At 32.2% G+C, this 18,488-nt stretch overlaps 1 protein-coding gene across 1 annotated transcript; it reads right to left on the bottom strand.

Annotated features, from left to right (window-relative positions):
- Positions 1-1,491: 1,491 nt before the first annotated feature.
- LOC144546105 (histidine kinase 5-like) lies at positions 1,492-5,380 on the bottom strand. The gene is made up of 8 exons (XM_078294636.1): positions 5,269-5,380; positions 5,163-5,178; positions 4,810-5,098; positions 3,925-4,158; positions 3,106-3,162; positions 2,531-2,761; positions 2,359-2,443; positions 1,492-1,848 (listed from the first exon to the last, which is right to left on the bottom strand). Exons 1-8 carry the CDS (start codon positions 5,378-5,380, stop codon positions 1,532-1,534), a joined length of 1,341 nt encoding a protein of 446 aa, XP_078150762.1. The 3' UTR covers positions 1,492-1,531.
- Between the last annotated feature and the right edge of the window lie 13,108 nt (positions 5,381-18,488).

Here is an 18,488-nt window from a genome sequence, read left to right as displayed (position 1 = left end):
CTATTAAGTATAATTACGATACTTTTAGTTAAATTTATCTCTGGAATATCGTTTAGATAAGTTCTTGTGATAGCAATCTTTTATCAAAACAGAATGATAGTAATTAAGTCATTTGCACACCCTCTTTTTCAAAATTATAAAAAAGAGTACATAGTTTATATCTTAATTTGCCTTGAAGAAAACCATCTGCATGTTTTTTCATCAGTTGACGAATTTATAAACATTAAAAATACCTGAAATTGCAATTATTTGTAAAAAGAAAAAATACAAGCAGCATATGTGCATCATAAACCACTACAATCTGCTAGATATTGCTAGATACTTGGTACTGTGTGCTTGTGTTATTATTTTCCCGGTTGTTAATCAATTGAGGTGTCATTGACAGATTTTCCAGCACTCAGTAGATTTCCTTCTATCTCTAGTTCATCCTACAAGGAAAAAAAATTAATACTGTACTGGAAATTTTAAAATTAATACTCAGTAGATAACTAGATATGCATGAATAAAAGGTCACACTTCGACTGGGTCAAACATTGAATCTGTACCAATGGTACTGAGACAGTGGGTCCGACTGACTCATTTCACTGAGATTGTTAAATTTGCACAATCATTTCATGCACAACAAAATGCAAACCCTAGAGGCGCCATCGTTGTCCTCCTCTCTGCTCTCTCTCTCTCTCAGCGTATTGAAAAAGGAGATCAATGCTTCGAAAAAAGAAAAGAGGCGTATTCGCATTGGGAAGAAGCGAATACAGAGGAAACGCATTTTTATATTTGTTTAAGTGAAATAATTTTTATGCGGCTTTTCATGTAGCGAGTATGTTTCGAACTAAATTTAGACTTCTACACATTTCACAACATGAAATAGATGTATAAAATAAAAAACTAATGATTAATGGCTGAGATTGAAAAATGATTTTGATCAGTAGCTAAGATCTTTTGAATGAATGGCTCAGATCCTCTCTGGACAAATAGAGGTTTGGATGCCAAAAAATCCAACGTGATATTAGTAGTACTGATAATAAGTTAATTTTGTTCCAAAATCCGAATTATATCCGTATTCGTATCTGTTTAATATCCGATCCGTAATCTGTATTCGTATTCGTATCCATTAATATCCGATCCATATCCGTATCCATTTAATATCCGATCCATAATCCGTATCCGATTAATATCCGATCCATAATCCGTATCCGATTAATATCCGATCCAAATCCATAATCGAATAATAAAAGCGGATACGAATAAGGTTTTACCACAATCCGATCCGTATTCGATCTGTTTGCATCCCTAACTCAAAGTCACCTTGAGGCAACAGTGGGTTTAAAATTTGATATTCAGTTGCATAATAGAGACTTTGTTGGGGCCCAATTGAGGAATTGGTCAAGGAACCCAACCAATTGTAACCAGTTAATTTCCTATTAAGCTAATACAGATTTTAGTTAAAACTAAATTACCTCCAATTAGTGCTAGTTGATCCCACACAATTTACATCCATTTGTAACATTTCTAGAATTTAATTTGACTAAAATTATGGCCAACTTGAGTTCATTGGAATGAAGCAGATAGAGTCTAACAGAGACAAAGTCTGGTACCATACCTGCTTAAAAAGGTAAAGCAAGGTTATAACTTCTAGCAATGAAAAAATTGTACCTGATTCAACCTTGAAAAGATCAAGTATATCATTGATTCGTTGCAGAACTAGGTCGCCTGATGAAATCATAACATCAAGCAATTGATGCTGCTCCATATCGACATTTGTATTTGCAACTATTTTAGCCATGCCCACAACTCCTGTAAGTGGAGATCTTATTTCATGCAACATCTGCTTAGCTCGCATTATTTCCTCTATATTATTTTAGAATTGTAAAGACATGAAGTTAGTAACTCAGTATAGCTCAGTATATTAGTAAATCCATCAATTCATCAATTGTATCCTAATTAACCCTTTATTGTGGACTCAACCCTGATTTTACTCAAATTTACGCAATTAACCCTCAACTCTCCAATAAAAAATCCAATTTAGTCTCATATTTTCCCAAATCAAGAGGTCCTGGCACAAACATCTACTAGCGAGCATCTTTTACTCAACAATTTTTGCAATATTAGCTGTGCAATTAACAATAGTGAAATTAAGCTAAATTCAGACCCCTAAATAGTGTCTCAGTTTGAAACCAAAATCATGAAAAAAAAGTCCTAAAAATTTGTCAAACCTGTAGTGTCACCATACCAGATGATTACAATAGAATGTTTACTAACAAATACAACGAAGAATATTTCAAAAGCTGCATGGTGTATGTCCAGCAAGTCTTCCAATGAATATTCATGTATGCATAATTAAAAATTAAAGTTTCATACCAGTAACATGAAACAATTCAGTTTCTTTAGCTTTTTGTACAGCCATCTCTTCACGGAATTTGGCCAATTTCTCTCTTTTCACCACCTGTATGCAAATCAAATCAAACAGAATTTTAAACTTTTAAGAGGCATGGATGAAACTTTCTAGATGAAATGTTGAGTCACTAGGTACCTGATCTGTCACATCAAACCCCATATAATTGATGCCGATAATTTCTTGTTTTTTGTTGAACACTGGCTCGACATAGGTCAAGAATGTCTTTTTGCCAAATAAAGGGGTTGGATATGTAATTTCACGCTTGGCAGGTTTACCATTTTCTAAAACTTCTCTCTTAAAATCTTGAAATTCCTTCACGCCTTCTGATCCCAACAAAATTTCTTCGTCAGTTTTTCCTATTATATCCTGTAAAAAGTAAGAGTAATTAGCTCATAAGTAGTCATGCACAAAGTATACCATCATAAAATTGCATGTATGTCATTTGTCATCGAAAATTGAGAAATAAATTTCTTCAATTATTGATCTATACCCACCTGTAACCTCATTTATGTAGTGAGAAATATAGAGGCAGGATAGTTTCAGATCATTTTGATAAAAAGAGGGAATCGAGGTATATAGGGGTCATTGATGTTTTGTCGTGCATGACTAATGTATCTCATTTTGAAAGGATAGATAAACTTCCAAGATTTAGTAGAGCTAAAACTGGATTTAAGAAAGTAAAAGGTTTGCATTTGAAAAGTCATACATACCTCCTCTCCAAGTGAAGGGAAGTGATTATATATAAAACGATATCTCAAGTCCTTGTCCTGAAAGGAAAAGAAAAGCATATTCATGTAAATGTTTTTATATCTTCAGAAGCAGAAACAGCTTTGCAAACTCCAAAATAAAGACTAAAATAACAGATATTGAATTCCATTTTTTTATTTTTATTGCCAAGCTCTAGGCTCTAAAATTAGCATATCAAGCTGGACAGGCTTGGTACATGTACCGGAATATTATGGTTTCAATTCATGTTTTGCTAGGAGCAGTGTTTTAAAATGCGGTTTTGTTTATGCATGCGGAAGGCCACTGCATACCGCATATGCGGTATGCGGACGCATATGCGGATTTTCATGCGGATTTATATATGCGGATTTTAAAATAAAAATTAACGTATATATATATTCATATTCATATATTTGAATTTATTTTCACATAATAACATAACCAACAATATTTTTTTGAATTTTTTAATATAAATTTTAATTAAAATACAATCAAATTATCAAAACCGCATGGAAAAACTGCATGGCCGCATATTCAGACCGCATGGCCGCATTTTTAATCCGCATGACCGCATATTCGGACCGCATATGCGGCCGCATGGTCAAAACCGCATGGGCATTCTGAGCACGGCTGCCGACCGCATACGCATATGCGGCCCATGCGGCCGCATTTTAAAACACGGCTAAGAGTGTTTAGATGGGTGTATTACAAATTAAGGCAGTAAATATTAAGTTGTACAACCACTAAATTTAAAAAACAAAACTGGCCAGTTGAAGTCGGGCTGGTACTGTATATTATTGTACCTGATGTGCTATAACTATAGGTGCACTTTGCAGAATAAAATGCAAGAAATTATCGTCCCATTTTAATATCCTAGACAGCTCCTCAACAGGTAACTTGTGTTCTTCCATTTTTGCACATTCTTGCAATTTCTGTACCAGAATGTTCTCTCTTTTCATGCTTCCAACAACCTCTCCAGTCGCACTGCCCTTTCTTTCCAATAACCCACTGTGCCGAACGGGGCCACTGTGTCTGTACTATCCTCTCCAATCACATTCATACCCACATCAAATCTGTGCTCCTGTAATAAGTTAAAGCTCATAGGTTAGGTTTTTACGGGTTTCAACTGAAAGGATTTTATTTCAGTCAATATGGCTCTTTTTTTCATTTGGCTCCTATTGAATTATGGAAATAATTAGTTAGTTAACTTTAGTTCCAGCCTTCTGGTTTTGATAATTTATATTCAAAAATCAAAACCAATAAAGTAACCAAATATTAGGAGTATGTTATTTTTGTAATAGCACACATAGTAATTTTTATTTACAGATCAAGATTTAGAACCCCTTCAGCGAAAAATAATGAACATTTTTTACCTGCTTGTTCAGTCCTACTCCAGTTAATTCCTAGGACCTTTAAAATAAAAAATGTTTTTTAACTTTTGTAAACCTAGTTTGCTTTTGCTGAACTCTGGTTCAGCTTGAAGCAAACTAAATAGAACTCCTTGACATTATACAGTGCAAAGTATGCATAATATTTTGGCTTAGATATCTAAGCATTCCCTGGTTTGATCGATTCCTTAATTTCTTTGCATATATGTGGTTGTTCATAAATTTGTAAGCCAAAAGGGTCTGGTTGTTCCTAATTTTAATACAGTTTGAACCGAACTGAACTGAGTGAGAAAAAAAAACCTGTAATATCTCCAATTTTCTTTGCTCGATCTCCTGGCGCTGTTTAGACAGCGAATCCAATTCTTCATGCGATAATCTGACAGCATTGGCCCGCCGGAACTTATACTGTTTGACAAGGCTGATCAGCTGATGGGATCCAGTGTCACTGTAGTCGGTCAATTCGGCTAATTTCATAAAGTCGAGCTTGTGCTTCTCTTCTTGGGATGGGAATTCTTTGAGAAGGTTTTCCTCAGTGTTGCCCGGTTTCTCCATGTTGGATTGATTTTTGTGTTGAAAGTGTAGACAACACCTGGAAAAAGAGAAGAATTTAATTAAGATGTTTGCACTTGAAAGAAAGGAACGATGCCCACAACCTGTTTGCAGAAATGCCTCAAATACCAAAAACACAAGAGCAGCAAAAATCACATATGCCCACCGTAATGCCCGAAAAAAACTTGAATAAACCAACTTAATACCTACCTGCTTCCTCTTCCAATCGGTGTTTTCCCTTTTTCCTTTTTCTGGGTTTTGTTCCCTTTTCTGAGAAGGGAAAGCGTTGATCTAAGCTGGGGAGGAGAAAGGAGACGACCATGTGAGGAAAATAATATAAAACGGAGCGGTAAAAGAGAAATTCGCGAAATTTTTAAATATACTATCGCTCCAGGAAAGACAAACCAGTAACCATGTGAATTCAAAATTTGTCACGTTCTCCATTTTAAAATTTCGGTTGTATTTGTAATTGGTGTTTGCTGTTTGATATCGAGCTGTTTTCCATGTGCATTCGTGCACCAGGTATGTCATAAACCTGGTCCATCCTGGACATTCAAAAGGAAAAGTGGTAGGATAGAGAAGAAATTCAAAAAATTCGACATATAAAAAAAATGTGATTGTTTGTAACGTTCAAAGGATGTTGTAGATAAAATTATCCAAATTAGCAAAATTACATTAACCACTAATTAAAGAAACTGCAAACTGGACATTTTAGTCTACCACATTCAGACATTTTGAAAAAAAAAATATTATATGAACATTGATCGTCCAGACATTTTAAAAAGAAAATAATTATCTGAACATTATCTGAACATTGGTCTGTACAACATCCTGATTTCTTAACAAGTGTTCAAAAATATTTGTTATGAGTCCGAGATTGAGAATAAAACCAACTTCTAATTTGTCACCCACGCTTTAATATAAGGGACGTGATATGAGTTCCCGCACTCTCATTCTCCCATTATCTCTCAATTTTATTTGTTCAATCTCATTCACATTTCTCATGATCTATAAGGAATTTTGCGAATCTAAAACCACGAACGTCTTTTACGTAATTTTATCTTTCAAATGAGATACATGATGACATACTTTCGAGCTCGTCATCACACAAGTATTTATACCTCATCATTTAAGTATTTATACCTAATATTTTTCACATATGACACTGCTGACATTTAAAAGTATTAATATCAAGTATTACAAGTATTTATACCTATGCACGGAAGTATTTATACCTATGTGGTCAACTATTTTTGTTAGAGAAAGGTTGACGCAGGGACGATTAGGGAAATGTGATGCGGAGATGCGGGGTCCACGATTAGGGATAAAATACTTACAAGTATAGGTATAAATACTTGCACAATGAGATATAAATACTTGCACAATGAGGTATAAATACTTGTGTGATGATGAATCCGAAAGTACGTCATTATGGATCTCATTTGAAAGATAAAATTGCGTAAAATACGTTCATGGTTTTAGATTCGCAAAATTTCTCACAGAACATGAGAAATGTGGAAGATATTGAAAAAAAATCTACCTCTAAAAACGTGTATGATTCTTCTCCCATGTAGTTTGAGTTATTCCTCTATATAGTTATATCAAGTTAGACATGCAAGTATTAATTTATTATCTTCAAAGTATTTATACCCATGAATTTAATTAAACTTGGAAGATAACAGTGTTGTGAATAAATTTAATTAAACTAGTTAGTTAAGTTAGTTTATGGAAAGTTAAAATCTGTTTAAAAGATGGAGGTACAATGCAGTTATTGGAGTGTGGGGATTGAAATAATTATTCTTAAAATAATTGAGAGCTTCAACTACCAAGAGTTGCTGTCTGTCGGCCAATTCAGTATTTCAATTCTTCACTTGACCTCGCTGGCTCACTCTTTTTGGATTTTTTTTTTTTTTTTTTTTTAGAAAACTCTTTATGAATCCGTATCAATCAGGTACCTGACAAACTTAATCTCTATATTTTCAATAGATATCGAATTGAGTTTAGTCTGATTGAGATTAATTTAGATTGTCTGCTTTTTTAGATTTCAGCTTAGGTACTCAGAGAGACACATATATCACTCTTGAGCAGTGTTTTAAAATGTAGTTTTGTCCATGCATGCGGAAGACCACTGCATACTGCATATGCGGTTTTAATATGCTTTGTTAAAGAAATATAAATAAAATAAAACTAATTTATATCTAAAGACTTGTTTAATCTAGTGGTTTGTGCTATTTATCATATTATAAATGTTATAAATTCTAATCTCCTCCACCACAAAATAATTTTTAGACTTTTTTCAAGTCCTAATGGATTGTATATGTGTTCATATATTCAAAACCGCATGAACTTGACTACATGAGATTCTGTATGCAAAAGACCACTGCATAAGCATATGCGGACCATGCGGCCGTATTTTAAAGCACTGCTCTTGAGAGACACAAACATCACTCTTTCTACCTTCTCCCTTTTTCCTCACGTGTCTAAATATTTTATGTAGATGTCTTGATCCGCCAACTACTTTGATTAAAAGATGAAATTTCGGATTATATATCAACCCTCCGATCGAATATTTTGACTCCATGCATTTTTTTTTTTTTTTTTTACGTGTAGGAGTCTAAATTTATTTATACACGTACTCACCACATGTAAATTGTATCATATTTCTGATTGATTCAGATTTCTTTCCATCTTTTAAATGTCATTTAAGGAAATTTTGAATTTATTGGTAATTAATCGACCATGTTTTCCTTTCTTTCTATTTTTTAATAGAGGAGGGATCGAGTTACAACAAAGTTACCACAATTATTTTCTATATTTTCAAATTCCAAATCGCTGATCCAAATCATTCAACATGATCTCCACAATAAAATGTGCTTGCAGATCAACTTTTACATTTTTTGGAATTTTTTTTATTATTTATTACGTATTTTAAAAAAACTAGTCAATTTCAGACTATTGAATTTTGTACCCATCTTAATAAATAGTAAAAAAAATTCAAAAAATATAAAATTTGATCTGGAACCACATTTTATTGTGGAGATCATGTTGAATGGTTTGGATCGATTATTTGAACTTTGAAAATGTAGAAAATGATTGTGGTAATTTTGTTGTAACTCGATCCCTTCTCTTTTTAATATCATTTAAGAAATTTTATTTGTCATTTAATATGTCATTTTATTTGAAATATTTTATAAAAGTATGTAAAAAATATATATATGTGTCACTTAATACATCACTTAAGGAATATTATTTATGTGTAGATATCATTTAAGAAATATTATTTGTCATTTAGTCTAATTTTTTTTTATAAAATATATTATTTTGTATAAGATTATTTTTGTTCTCTTATAGTATGTTTCAGTTGCAATGCACGCACGATACTAGTATATATGATATACATTTCTTTATTTACTATACATCAAGTGACATAAAATTTTGATTATATAAAAATTTAAAAATAATTTTTAGACTATCAATATGTCCAACAATATTATACATAAAAATCTATTGTTTAGTTTTAAATCTAAAAGTTCAAAAGATTATTGTTGGAATTGTTAAGATAATCGCGGACAAGTGATCCTATATACGAATGTTAATTGTGATTGCTAAATTGTTATTTGAATATCAATATATTTTACATGTGCATTCGTGCACCAGGTACGTCGTAAACCTGGTTCATGTAGACCGTTCAAAGGAGAGAGTCAGGGGGTCCCCCATTGGACAGAGTGAGAGACCCCACATTTATCAGGTAACATAGTAAAATCTGATTAATTACATCCATTAATCTGCCTCCAATCCATAATAGCACGAATCTTGACAAAATGTAAACGGTTACAAATTATGAGATCATGATAAGTTACTGGAGAGGATATAGAATTCCAAATTTCACGCCTTGTCCATTTAATTAGCCGTTGTCTCTCTCCTTTTTTAAACTAAACCACTAAAATTTAAAATTGCATGCCAATGAAATTACATATGAACTTTTTGAGTTCTGATCCAAATTAAAAAAAAGTTTGCTACTTAATAATTTTATGTTGTTAGCGATTAGTAGATAACTCAAATATGCTTTGTTACATAAATATTAAAATATTAGATAAAATAAAACTAATTTATATCTAAAGATTTGTTTAGTCTAATAGTTTGTGTTCTTTATTATATTATAAATGTTATAGATTCTAATCTCTTCTAATGCAAAATAATTTTTAAGTTTTTTTCAAGTCCGCATGGACCGTATATGTGCATGTATATTCAAAACTGCATGAGATTTTATATGCAGATGACTGCTGCATAAACATATGCGACTCATACGACCGCATTTTACAGCACTGTCCAAAATCCACACTCTTCATCCTTATAAAGAGAATAATGATAAAAATAACACTATTTCAAATGGGTAGCGCTATATTGAGGGCAATTTTTGTTATTTTGAGAGCCAAGACAATTATTTTTTCTAAATACCTATATTACCCTTTCACTCTTTTGTATCTAATTAATGAAAGAAGATAATAAAGGAATGTATTTAATTAATGAAAGAAACTAATAAAGGAAAGTAATTCCTTCCTACAGGCAAAATCCCACGCCTTGAATTCTTCTTGTATCTAATTACAAATGTATTTCCAATATTCCTCTTATTTGCATTTGATTATAATACACAAATAACATCTCAATTGCTAGATTATACATACGGTATACAATTTGTTAACTCAAATGCAAGAGTCGTTTTTATTTTTTGTTCTTTCAACCACATTTATTAACTGTTGGAAATATTTACATGATCGAGTTATTTTAACTGAATTTACCATGCCACATTTATTTTAGAAAAAAAAGTTCATCACTAGCCTATGAATTTCTACTAAAATGAAAAAAGAATCTTCATCACTGCATGAAAATTGAAAAGTCTAATTATGAGTATACTCAGAGATAAGGTCAGAAAAATAAAATAATAAAGTGCAAAAGAAAAAACTTTATGCTAATGACAGCTTGTTAAAATCCAGCTCCTAAATCTATTCCTATGTGTAGAAGCCAACATTTCATTAATTCGCAAAGTTTAAATGAGTACAACCTATAGAAGGTCGAAACTATTGAAAGATGTTCCCCAAACTGTTAGATGTTTAATCTATATTAAAATGTGTTTGGAGACCAAATTTTACATTTTTTGAAATTTTTTTACTATTTATTAAGATGGTTTGAAAATCGCTGTTTTTTAATGGTACAGAATTTTAATAAAAACAACGATTTTCAAACCATCTTAATAAATAGTAAAAAAATGCCAAAAAATGTAAAATTTGGTCTCCAAGCACATTTTAATATAGATTAAATATCTAACGGTTTGGATCAGCTATTTGAACTTCGAAACTAGATATATGAGTGCGAATTAAAACATTATGTTTAATTCGCGAAGTAGCGTAGCCTTACTCTCTCTCTATATATATATATGAGGAGGGTTCAAATGCACCCAAATTTTTGTGCACCCTATCATTTTTCTTCGTTTTCAAAGTCCGAATAGTCAATCCGAACCGTTAGATGCGATCTATATATTAAGATGTGCTTGGAGACCAAATTTTACATTTTTGAAATTTTTTTACTATTTATTAAGCCACTTTGAAAATCGCTAATCCAATGGTCCAGAAAATGTAAAATCAGCGATATTCAAAGTGGCTTAATAAATAGTAAAAAAATTCCAAAAAATGTAAAATTTGGTCTCCAAGCACATCTTAATATATAGATCGCATCTAATAGTTCGAATTGACTATTCGGACTTTAAAAACGGAGAAAAAGGATTTGAAAGATAGGGTGCATTTGAACCCTCCTCTATATATATATACATATACCCGAAAGAAATTTAAATAAAAATCAGAAGAAGCTTGGCGGAACGTTATAACGAAGAGAACTTCAAATGTAATGAGGTCCAAAAAAAACAATCAATTATGTAAATTAGAGCAAAAGAGTTCTCAGGAATGTAGCTAGAGTGAGGAAAGGAGATATGAGATAAAAAACATTTTTTTTTATTATTTTTTCTTTAAATAACATTCTCATTTAATAAGATAGATATTAGAGAGAGAAAGACTTGAAAGGTAAAACAAGTACTTAGAGAGGAAATTTTCTCTTAGTTCTCAATATTATAATAGTTGACCTCAAAATAGCACTCCCTTTCAAATTGGAACGAAATCCTGAGAAATTTCTTTCTTCCATCGATCTTTGCAAATTTTGTTCTCCATTTAATCGAAGTCCATATTCAAATGAGTACTTACGCGAATAAAAAAAGGTAATAACATGAAGATATGAAATTACTTTTAAGAAATTATGAGAATCTTTAAATTAAATTTTATATCTGAAATTTGATTTTGTGGACATATCATAAGGCCATTTTTATTAAAAACCCTAAAATAAAGTTTTTTACAAAATTGCCCTCTATTTCAGGTTTTTTTTTTTTTAAATGCCCCGACCGCCGGGCCTACGAGCGGTCCACTAGGGACCTGACCGCCCCTCTGCTGGGCGGTCCTTGTCAGTTGGATATCACAAGTCTAAAGATAACACTAATTAAGGACTTGACATTGATTCTTAATAATTTATTTTATTCAAATATACACAAGGAAATATTGTTAGATTGTCTCAATGATGTCAACTTTTTCTTTTTTTTAGAGAATAATTGGAGAGCGAGAGAGAGAATAATTGAATTATTTGATTATTGTCAACATATACCATTTGCTTGGAGATAGGCAAACGAACACAATAAATAGTAAATATATTTTAAAATAATTATATGGATAATTTTTGAATAATCTCTTAGGCTTTTGACTAAACAAAATACCAACCGTTGTACGTCTACCATTGAACAAAAACTTAAACTGAATTTTTGAGGCACTAAATGATATTTTTTTGAAATCATGATGCTTTGGATGCCTGGAGATTTCCCCTATAATGATATTTGAATCCGTCTCATCCTCCACTTTTAGAAAAGTGGTCATACGCGCAAATTCGACTTTCCTAGCCAAAGTTATGGTTGTTTAAAGTTTTTTCAAAAGCTGAACTTTGAAAATTCGTAACTAACTGTAGAAAAATCCAAATAAATTGAAATTTGTGTCAATTCTGTGTATTTTGAATGATCTACATGCTGGTATAATCACTTTTGCAGTTTGATCCATGTATCAGTCCAAACTTGTTGATTTATCAGCAAAGGTCAAATTTGATATTTTTAGTGCATTGCACTATACTAGTGGCATTTCCTTAGTGCTTGGCTGCTGAGTTTGGATTTGGTATCATACCAGAGGTCAGTCTAGGGTGCTTTGTGCGTAAACATAGATCTAATTTGAGGTTTGAATATATTTTAGTAGCTTTAAACTACTGTTTTAGTACTAGAAATAAAGAAAAGAATATCAAAGCTCCAAGAAATCATTTAATCAAATTTTTTTAAATATCAACAAACTGCCATAACTTGGAAATTTTTGAATCAAGGCCAAGTCCTTAATTAGTGTTATTTTTAGACTTGTGATATCCAACTAACAAATCAAATCAAAGTTATAAAGAGTTGCAACATCTCACTCGTAAATATATCAAATGTCTTATTTTTTTTTTGCATACACCCTAAACCCTAATGGACCTCCTCTGTCCCGGGCAGTCTGCTAAGAGGGTGGACTGACCTAGGCCAGGCGGTCAGGACATTTTAAAAAAAAATCTAAAACAGGGGGCAATTTTGTAAGAATTTTTTTTTTTAGGGTTTTAATAAAAATGACCGCATATCATATACGTAATACATACTATTTTTTTTTATTAATTCTACACCAGAGATCTAAATTTTTGTTGATAAAAGATTAACGATTTATGATGCATCACAGATGATATTTCAGCTGTATAGAATAAAATTACTTTTTAATTATCTATATGTTCAAAAATATTATACATTAAATTAATGATTAATCATGCACCGAGTTGTTTTCCTGTGTAGTCGTGCACCAGGTACGTTGTAAACCTGGTTCATCCAGATAAATAAAAGGGAAGTCAGAGGGTCCCCTTCTGACAGACCGAGTGGCAGACCCCACATTGTCTCGAATTCACATCCTCTTCAATACCTAATAAGGGAATCTTTTACAATTACTAGATCTGAACTGTTATTTTTAACTTGACACAAATCTCAAAGCTCTCTCGAATTCACATCCTCTCCAATACCTGATAAGGGAATCTTTTACAATTACTAGATTTGGACCGCTATTTTTAACTTGGCACGAATCTCAAAGCCCAAAAATCCAGCCCCTATGGTGACCTAAATCCCAAACCGGTTGAGATTTAATCTCAAACCATAAAATGAGGTGATCCTCTGAAATACCTGAAAGGATACGGATTCCGTCCTCTCAGATAACATTGCACGAACGGATTAATCACATCCATTCATCTAGCCCACGATCCTTAAAAGCACGAATCTCAACTAAAATTAAACGGTTACAAATTATGAGATCGTGGTCAGTTACTGTAGCGGATATAGAATTCCAAATTTCTCGCCTAAGTAAGCCAATTGAGCAAGTAAACCATTAAAATTGCACGCCGTTGCAATGATAAAATTACAGTGTTAACTTTTGTTCGAAATAAAAAAAAGTTGTAACTTCATTTTATTAGATTGACTGGACTGAATGAAGTTATATATTTCTACATTATTGTATGTTGTTAGAAATTAGTAGATAATTCAAACGTGCTGAATGAAATTTTTTTTTGCTATCTAATTTTTTAGGAGCCTGATAATTGTACTTCAAATAAAATTTTCAAGCAGGTCTTCCAAATAGTTTAACAGAAAAAACTTTCAATTCCAGCACTAATATTCAAACATTTAAGACTCTGTTTATAATATTTTCAATGCTACTCGCAAGCATTTAAACCTCTATCTGCAAGCATTAAAATTTTAAATCTGTATAGTTTTAACTTCTAATTACTTTTGGTTTCAAGCTAAAAACAGAAATATTCATTTCACCCACTTTTTTTTTATTTTTTCTCTGATCACTCTCGTTCATTTTCGTGACGATCCGTGATGACTTTTACGAATCTAAAAATACGAATATTTTTTACCTAATTTTCTCTTTCAAATGAGATCCATGAATAATAACTTTCGAGTTATATTTGTGTTGTAATTTTTTTTACCACTCTAAATCTCTGTCTTTTAGTTTTTTTATTTTGCTTCAAAATAATTTTACATGCCTTCAAATCTTTCATATAAGTCTCATGTAGAAGCATATAAACCTCATTAATAACACTTTAAATCTCTAGAATAAAGCGTATAAACCTCAACAATAACACTTCAAAACGTACAAACCTCAACATAACACTTCAAAGCGTACAAACCTCAACAATAACATTGCATTTACAAAGCTCATGTACAAAACATATAAACCTCATGTACAAATGATTAAAAATTTTAATGGTTGTAAACTGAAATTTAGAAACTTTAAAATTTAAAGTGCTCATGAGTTTTACTTTAAAAAAATAAAATAAATAACTTCAAAATTACTCAAAAGTATTTATTCATGGATTTTATTTGAAAGATAAAATCAAATAAAAAAGGTTCATGTTTTTAGATTTGTAAAATTTATTACGGATCGTCGGGAAAATAAATTAGAATGATCACAGAAAAAATAAAAAAGAGTAGGTGAAAAGAATATTTCCTTTTTTTGCTTGAAAACAAAAGTAGTTGAGAGTTAAAACTATCTATAAATGTTTTCAGATAGAAGTTTAAATGTTTGTGAGTAACATTTTCAAATGTTATAAACATAATTTTAAATGTTTTGATATATATTAGCGCTGAAAATGGAAGTTAGACAATATTGAAAGTTTTTTCTGTTAAACTACTTGGGGGACGCGCTCGGATATGATGGCTGAGGGGACCAGAACACTTAATTTTTTAAGATAATCTTTTGAAAAAAAAAATAGTTATTTGATAACAAAATAACAGTATGACATGAATGGTAAGAAACACAAAATATTTTATACTTGACAAATGATTAATATCAAGTACTAAATCAAATAATTTTCTCTTTTTTTTCCTATATTTTATTATTTATTATATATTATTTTGTTTAATGGATTGACTGTCAATGAGTCGGCAATTAGTACTTATTCTTAGTTATTTTTCACATCATTTATGGGTTCTTTATTTTCAATACTTGAAAGCAAATTTATTAAATTTTTGTATAATTTTCAAATTCTCTGCCAACATTTCAAATCCTCTTCTATGTCAAACTAAGGGCATGTTCGGCCTCCAATTGGGAATGGACATGGGCACATGAATTGAACCGAAAAAGTATTGTTTCTGTGGGAAAAAAATTTACTGAATTTTTTTTTCTCACAGAAACAGTAATGCAGTCAAATAGAACTAGTGATTTGCTCTCGGGTAGGGTACGGGTACCTCGGGTAAGCCCGGGACGGGTAACAGGTAGGGCGGGTAACGGGTAGGTGGGTACTCGGGTAGAACGGGTACGAGTAGGCGGGTTTTTTTTTCCAAAAACTCTACCCTACCCATTTCATACCTGTGCCCGTCTCGGGTAGGGGTAACGGGTAATGGGTAACGGGTACCTTGGGTAGGGTCCGGGTATTTTATTTTTTTTATTTTTTTTCTGTTTTTGAAAAAAATTTGAATTTCAAAATTAAATGGGTAAAGGGTGCGGGTACAACGGGTAAAGGGATGCGGGTTCAGGTTCGGGGTAGACGGGTGCGAGTACGAGTACAACGGGTCCGGGTGGGCGGGTTTCGGGCACGGGTAAGACGGGTACAGGTTGGGTGGGTTTTTTTTCAAATAATGGTGTCCGGTCCATCTCAGACCCGTACCCGTGTACCCGTTTACCTGCCTATACCCAGGCACGGGTACAAATACCTCAGATAACAGGTACGGGCGGACCGAGTTCAGGTAACCCGTCTAGGGTTTTAGCAAACCACTAAACAGAACCTAATATTCTAATAATGAACTCCTTCCACTTCCAGCAATTAATATTTTATGATCTGGTCCCATAACCTTTCTTTGTTTTGTTTTTTTTTGAGGGGAAAGGCCTGTAGGCATGGTCCCATAACCTTTCTAATTTTAAGAATGCACCACTTTATTATTATCCTTTCTCTCTCATCATCTAAAATTCACATGTTCGTACACAGTCTGTATCCTAATAAAAATGGGATGAGATTGGCATGTTATGTTTTAATATGGCAATAATTTATAATTTAAATGAGGAATACCTCATCATATCTTATATTATACGTATATCTCTGTTTTTAAACCGCTCAACATGATATTCATACTAAAATATGCTTTGGGATAAAATTGTATAATCTTTGCAATTTTTTTACTATTTTTTAAGATATGTACAAAATTACTGTATCTGGACTGTTCAAAAATAGTGATTTTTTGCCTATCTAAAAAAATAATAAAAAAGTTCAAAAATTATAATATTTCATCACCAAACATATTTTAGTATGGATTAATTGGATATCATACTAAGCGGTTCGAATCAACACGTTAGACTTTGAAAATAAAAATACAAAATATTAAGTATGATGAGATATAAAAGACGTGAGGTTGCAAACCCTCAATTCAAATAGGCATCGGAATTATTTTGATCAGTTATGAGTTATTCCATCCCCTGCAGTACCGTAGTGGAATCTTAAGAGATATCTTTCTTTCAAGTTCATGTTAAATAACCAGGTACACAAATTAAAAAAACAAATATGTATTCTGTACAAGCTAATAAGATGAAGATATGAATTCAGTTAACAATCATTTCTCGACAATTTTGAGAATCTTTAAATTAAATTTTATAATGCAGACATATCATACATATTATTTTTTTATTTTGTCTCGATATGACTTAAACTTTTGTTGATTTAAAATTAATAATTAATGATGCATCAAAAATGATATTTCATTGTATAAATTTAATTTTAGACTATCTAATATTAGAGGAGGGATCCACTTACAATATTTAAAAGTTACAACATCTTATTATAACTTAGTTTTTTAATTTTTAAAGTCCAAATAGTCGATCCAAACCACTCGACATGTAATTTGTACTAACATGTGTTTGAATATCAAATTTTACATTTATTTGAATGTTTTTACTATTTATTGAGTATTTTATAAAACTGTTGTTTTTCAGTGGTCCAGAATTATCTAAAAGTAGCAGTTTTATAAAATACTCAATAAATAGTAAAAAAAAATTAAAAAAAATATAAAATTTGATATTCAAACACATGTTAGTACAAATTACATGTCGAGTGGTTTGGATCGACTATTTGGACTTTAAAAATTACAAAACTAAGTTATAATAAGATGTTGTAACTTTCAAATGTGGTAAGTGGATCCCTCCTAATAATATACATATGAATTTTTTCTTTAAATTTAAATCTGAATTAATTTAAAAAAAAATCGTAGAATTATTAATTTAATTGTTGACATTGACAATTGATCCCATATTTAGGGATGACAATGGGCCGAGCTCACAGGTATTTTACTAAGTTCATGTCCGGCTTATTCGTTAAAAACTGATTGTCCACTTGCCTGGTCTAATCTGATGGGCTTGAAAATCTATGCCCGGCCCGCCCATGGGCCTTTTTCCCAAGCCCATACCTGCCCGTCCTTACATGTCCCAACCCATGAGTCTACCTGGCCCACCCATACCCGCTGGCCCATCCATATTCAACCATATCAAATGAACCGTACAAGAAAGAAAACAATTCATAATGTGATTTTTCTAATGGAAAAAAATAATTCATAGTTTAATAACAAATAACAATGTGATTTTGCTATTGGAGCAACAAAATAATTTATAATTTAACAACAAATAAAGGCGGCTAGCCTGATTTTTTTTTTTTTTTAACATAAAGGCTCATGGGCTGCCTGTGGACTTTGGCATAAGTCCAAGTCCGACCTGTCCCATCACAGTGTCGGACATACTGAGTAAAGAGCGAGCCGGACGGATAAGACCGGGCCGTCGGACCAATTGGACTTTTTTGCCATTCCTACCCATATTCCCATCCGATGATACGAATGTTATTCGTGTACCAGGTCTTCATAAACCTGGTTCATCCAGACAATTAAAAGTGGGGCAGTAGTGGAAGGGGCTACCCTATAGACATGCGGCCACATCCTGTCAGGTATCATAGTCCGAATAGATTAATCTCAGTCATTCATCTGACTCCAGATCCAACCAAGCACGAATCTCAATTAAATTAAACGGTTACAAATTCTGAGATGGTGGTCGGTTACTGGAGTGGATATAGAATTCAAAATTTCACGCATAGTCCGCCAATTCCGCTCTGAATTCGCATCCTCTGAGATATCTCATATTTTGCGTGATTTTTTGGAAAATCTTAACCGTGGAAATACGTTCTGTGCGAATCTCAAAGCTCAAATAATACTGGCCCCCACGTCACCCCCGAATAGGCACCGGACACGTCAGTAACGC

Source organism: Carex rostrata, chromosome 29 (genome assembly GCF_964058835.1).
Source record: "Carex rostrata chromosome 29, lpCarRost1.2, whole genome shotgun sequence".
NCBI lineage: Eukaryota > Viridiplantae > Streptophyta > Magnoliopsida > Poales > Cyperaceae > Carex > Carex rostrata.
This window is presented reverse-complemented; position numbering and strand designations above follow the sequence as displayed.

Coding starts and splice junctions, on each gene's coding strand:
- LOC144546105 (XM_078294636.1), bottom strand. CDS start 5,380: ATGGTCGTCTCCTTTCTCCTCCCCAGCTTAGATCAACGCTTTCCCTTC. Junction 3,163..3,924: donor CTATAGTTATAGCACATCAG/GTACAATAATAT, acceptor TTTTCCTTTCAG/GACAAGGACTTGAGATATCG. Junction 1,849..2,358: donor TGAATTGTTTCATGTTACTG/GTATGAAACTTT, acceptor AAAATAATATAG/AGGAAATAATGCGAGCTAAG.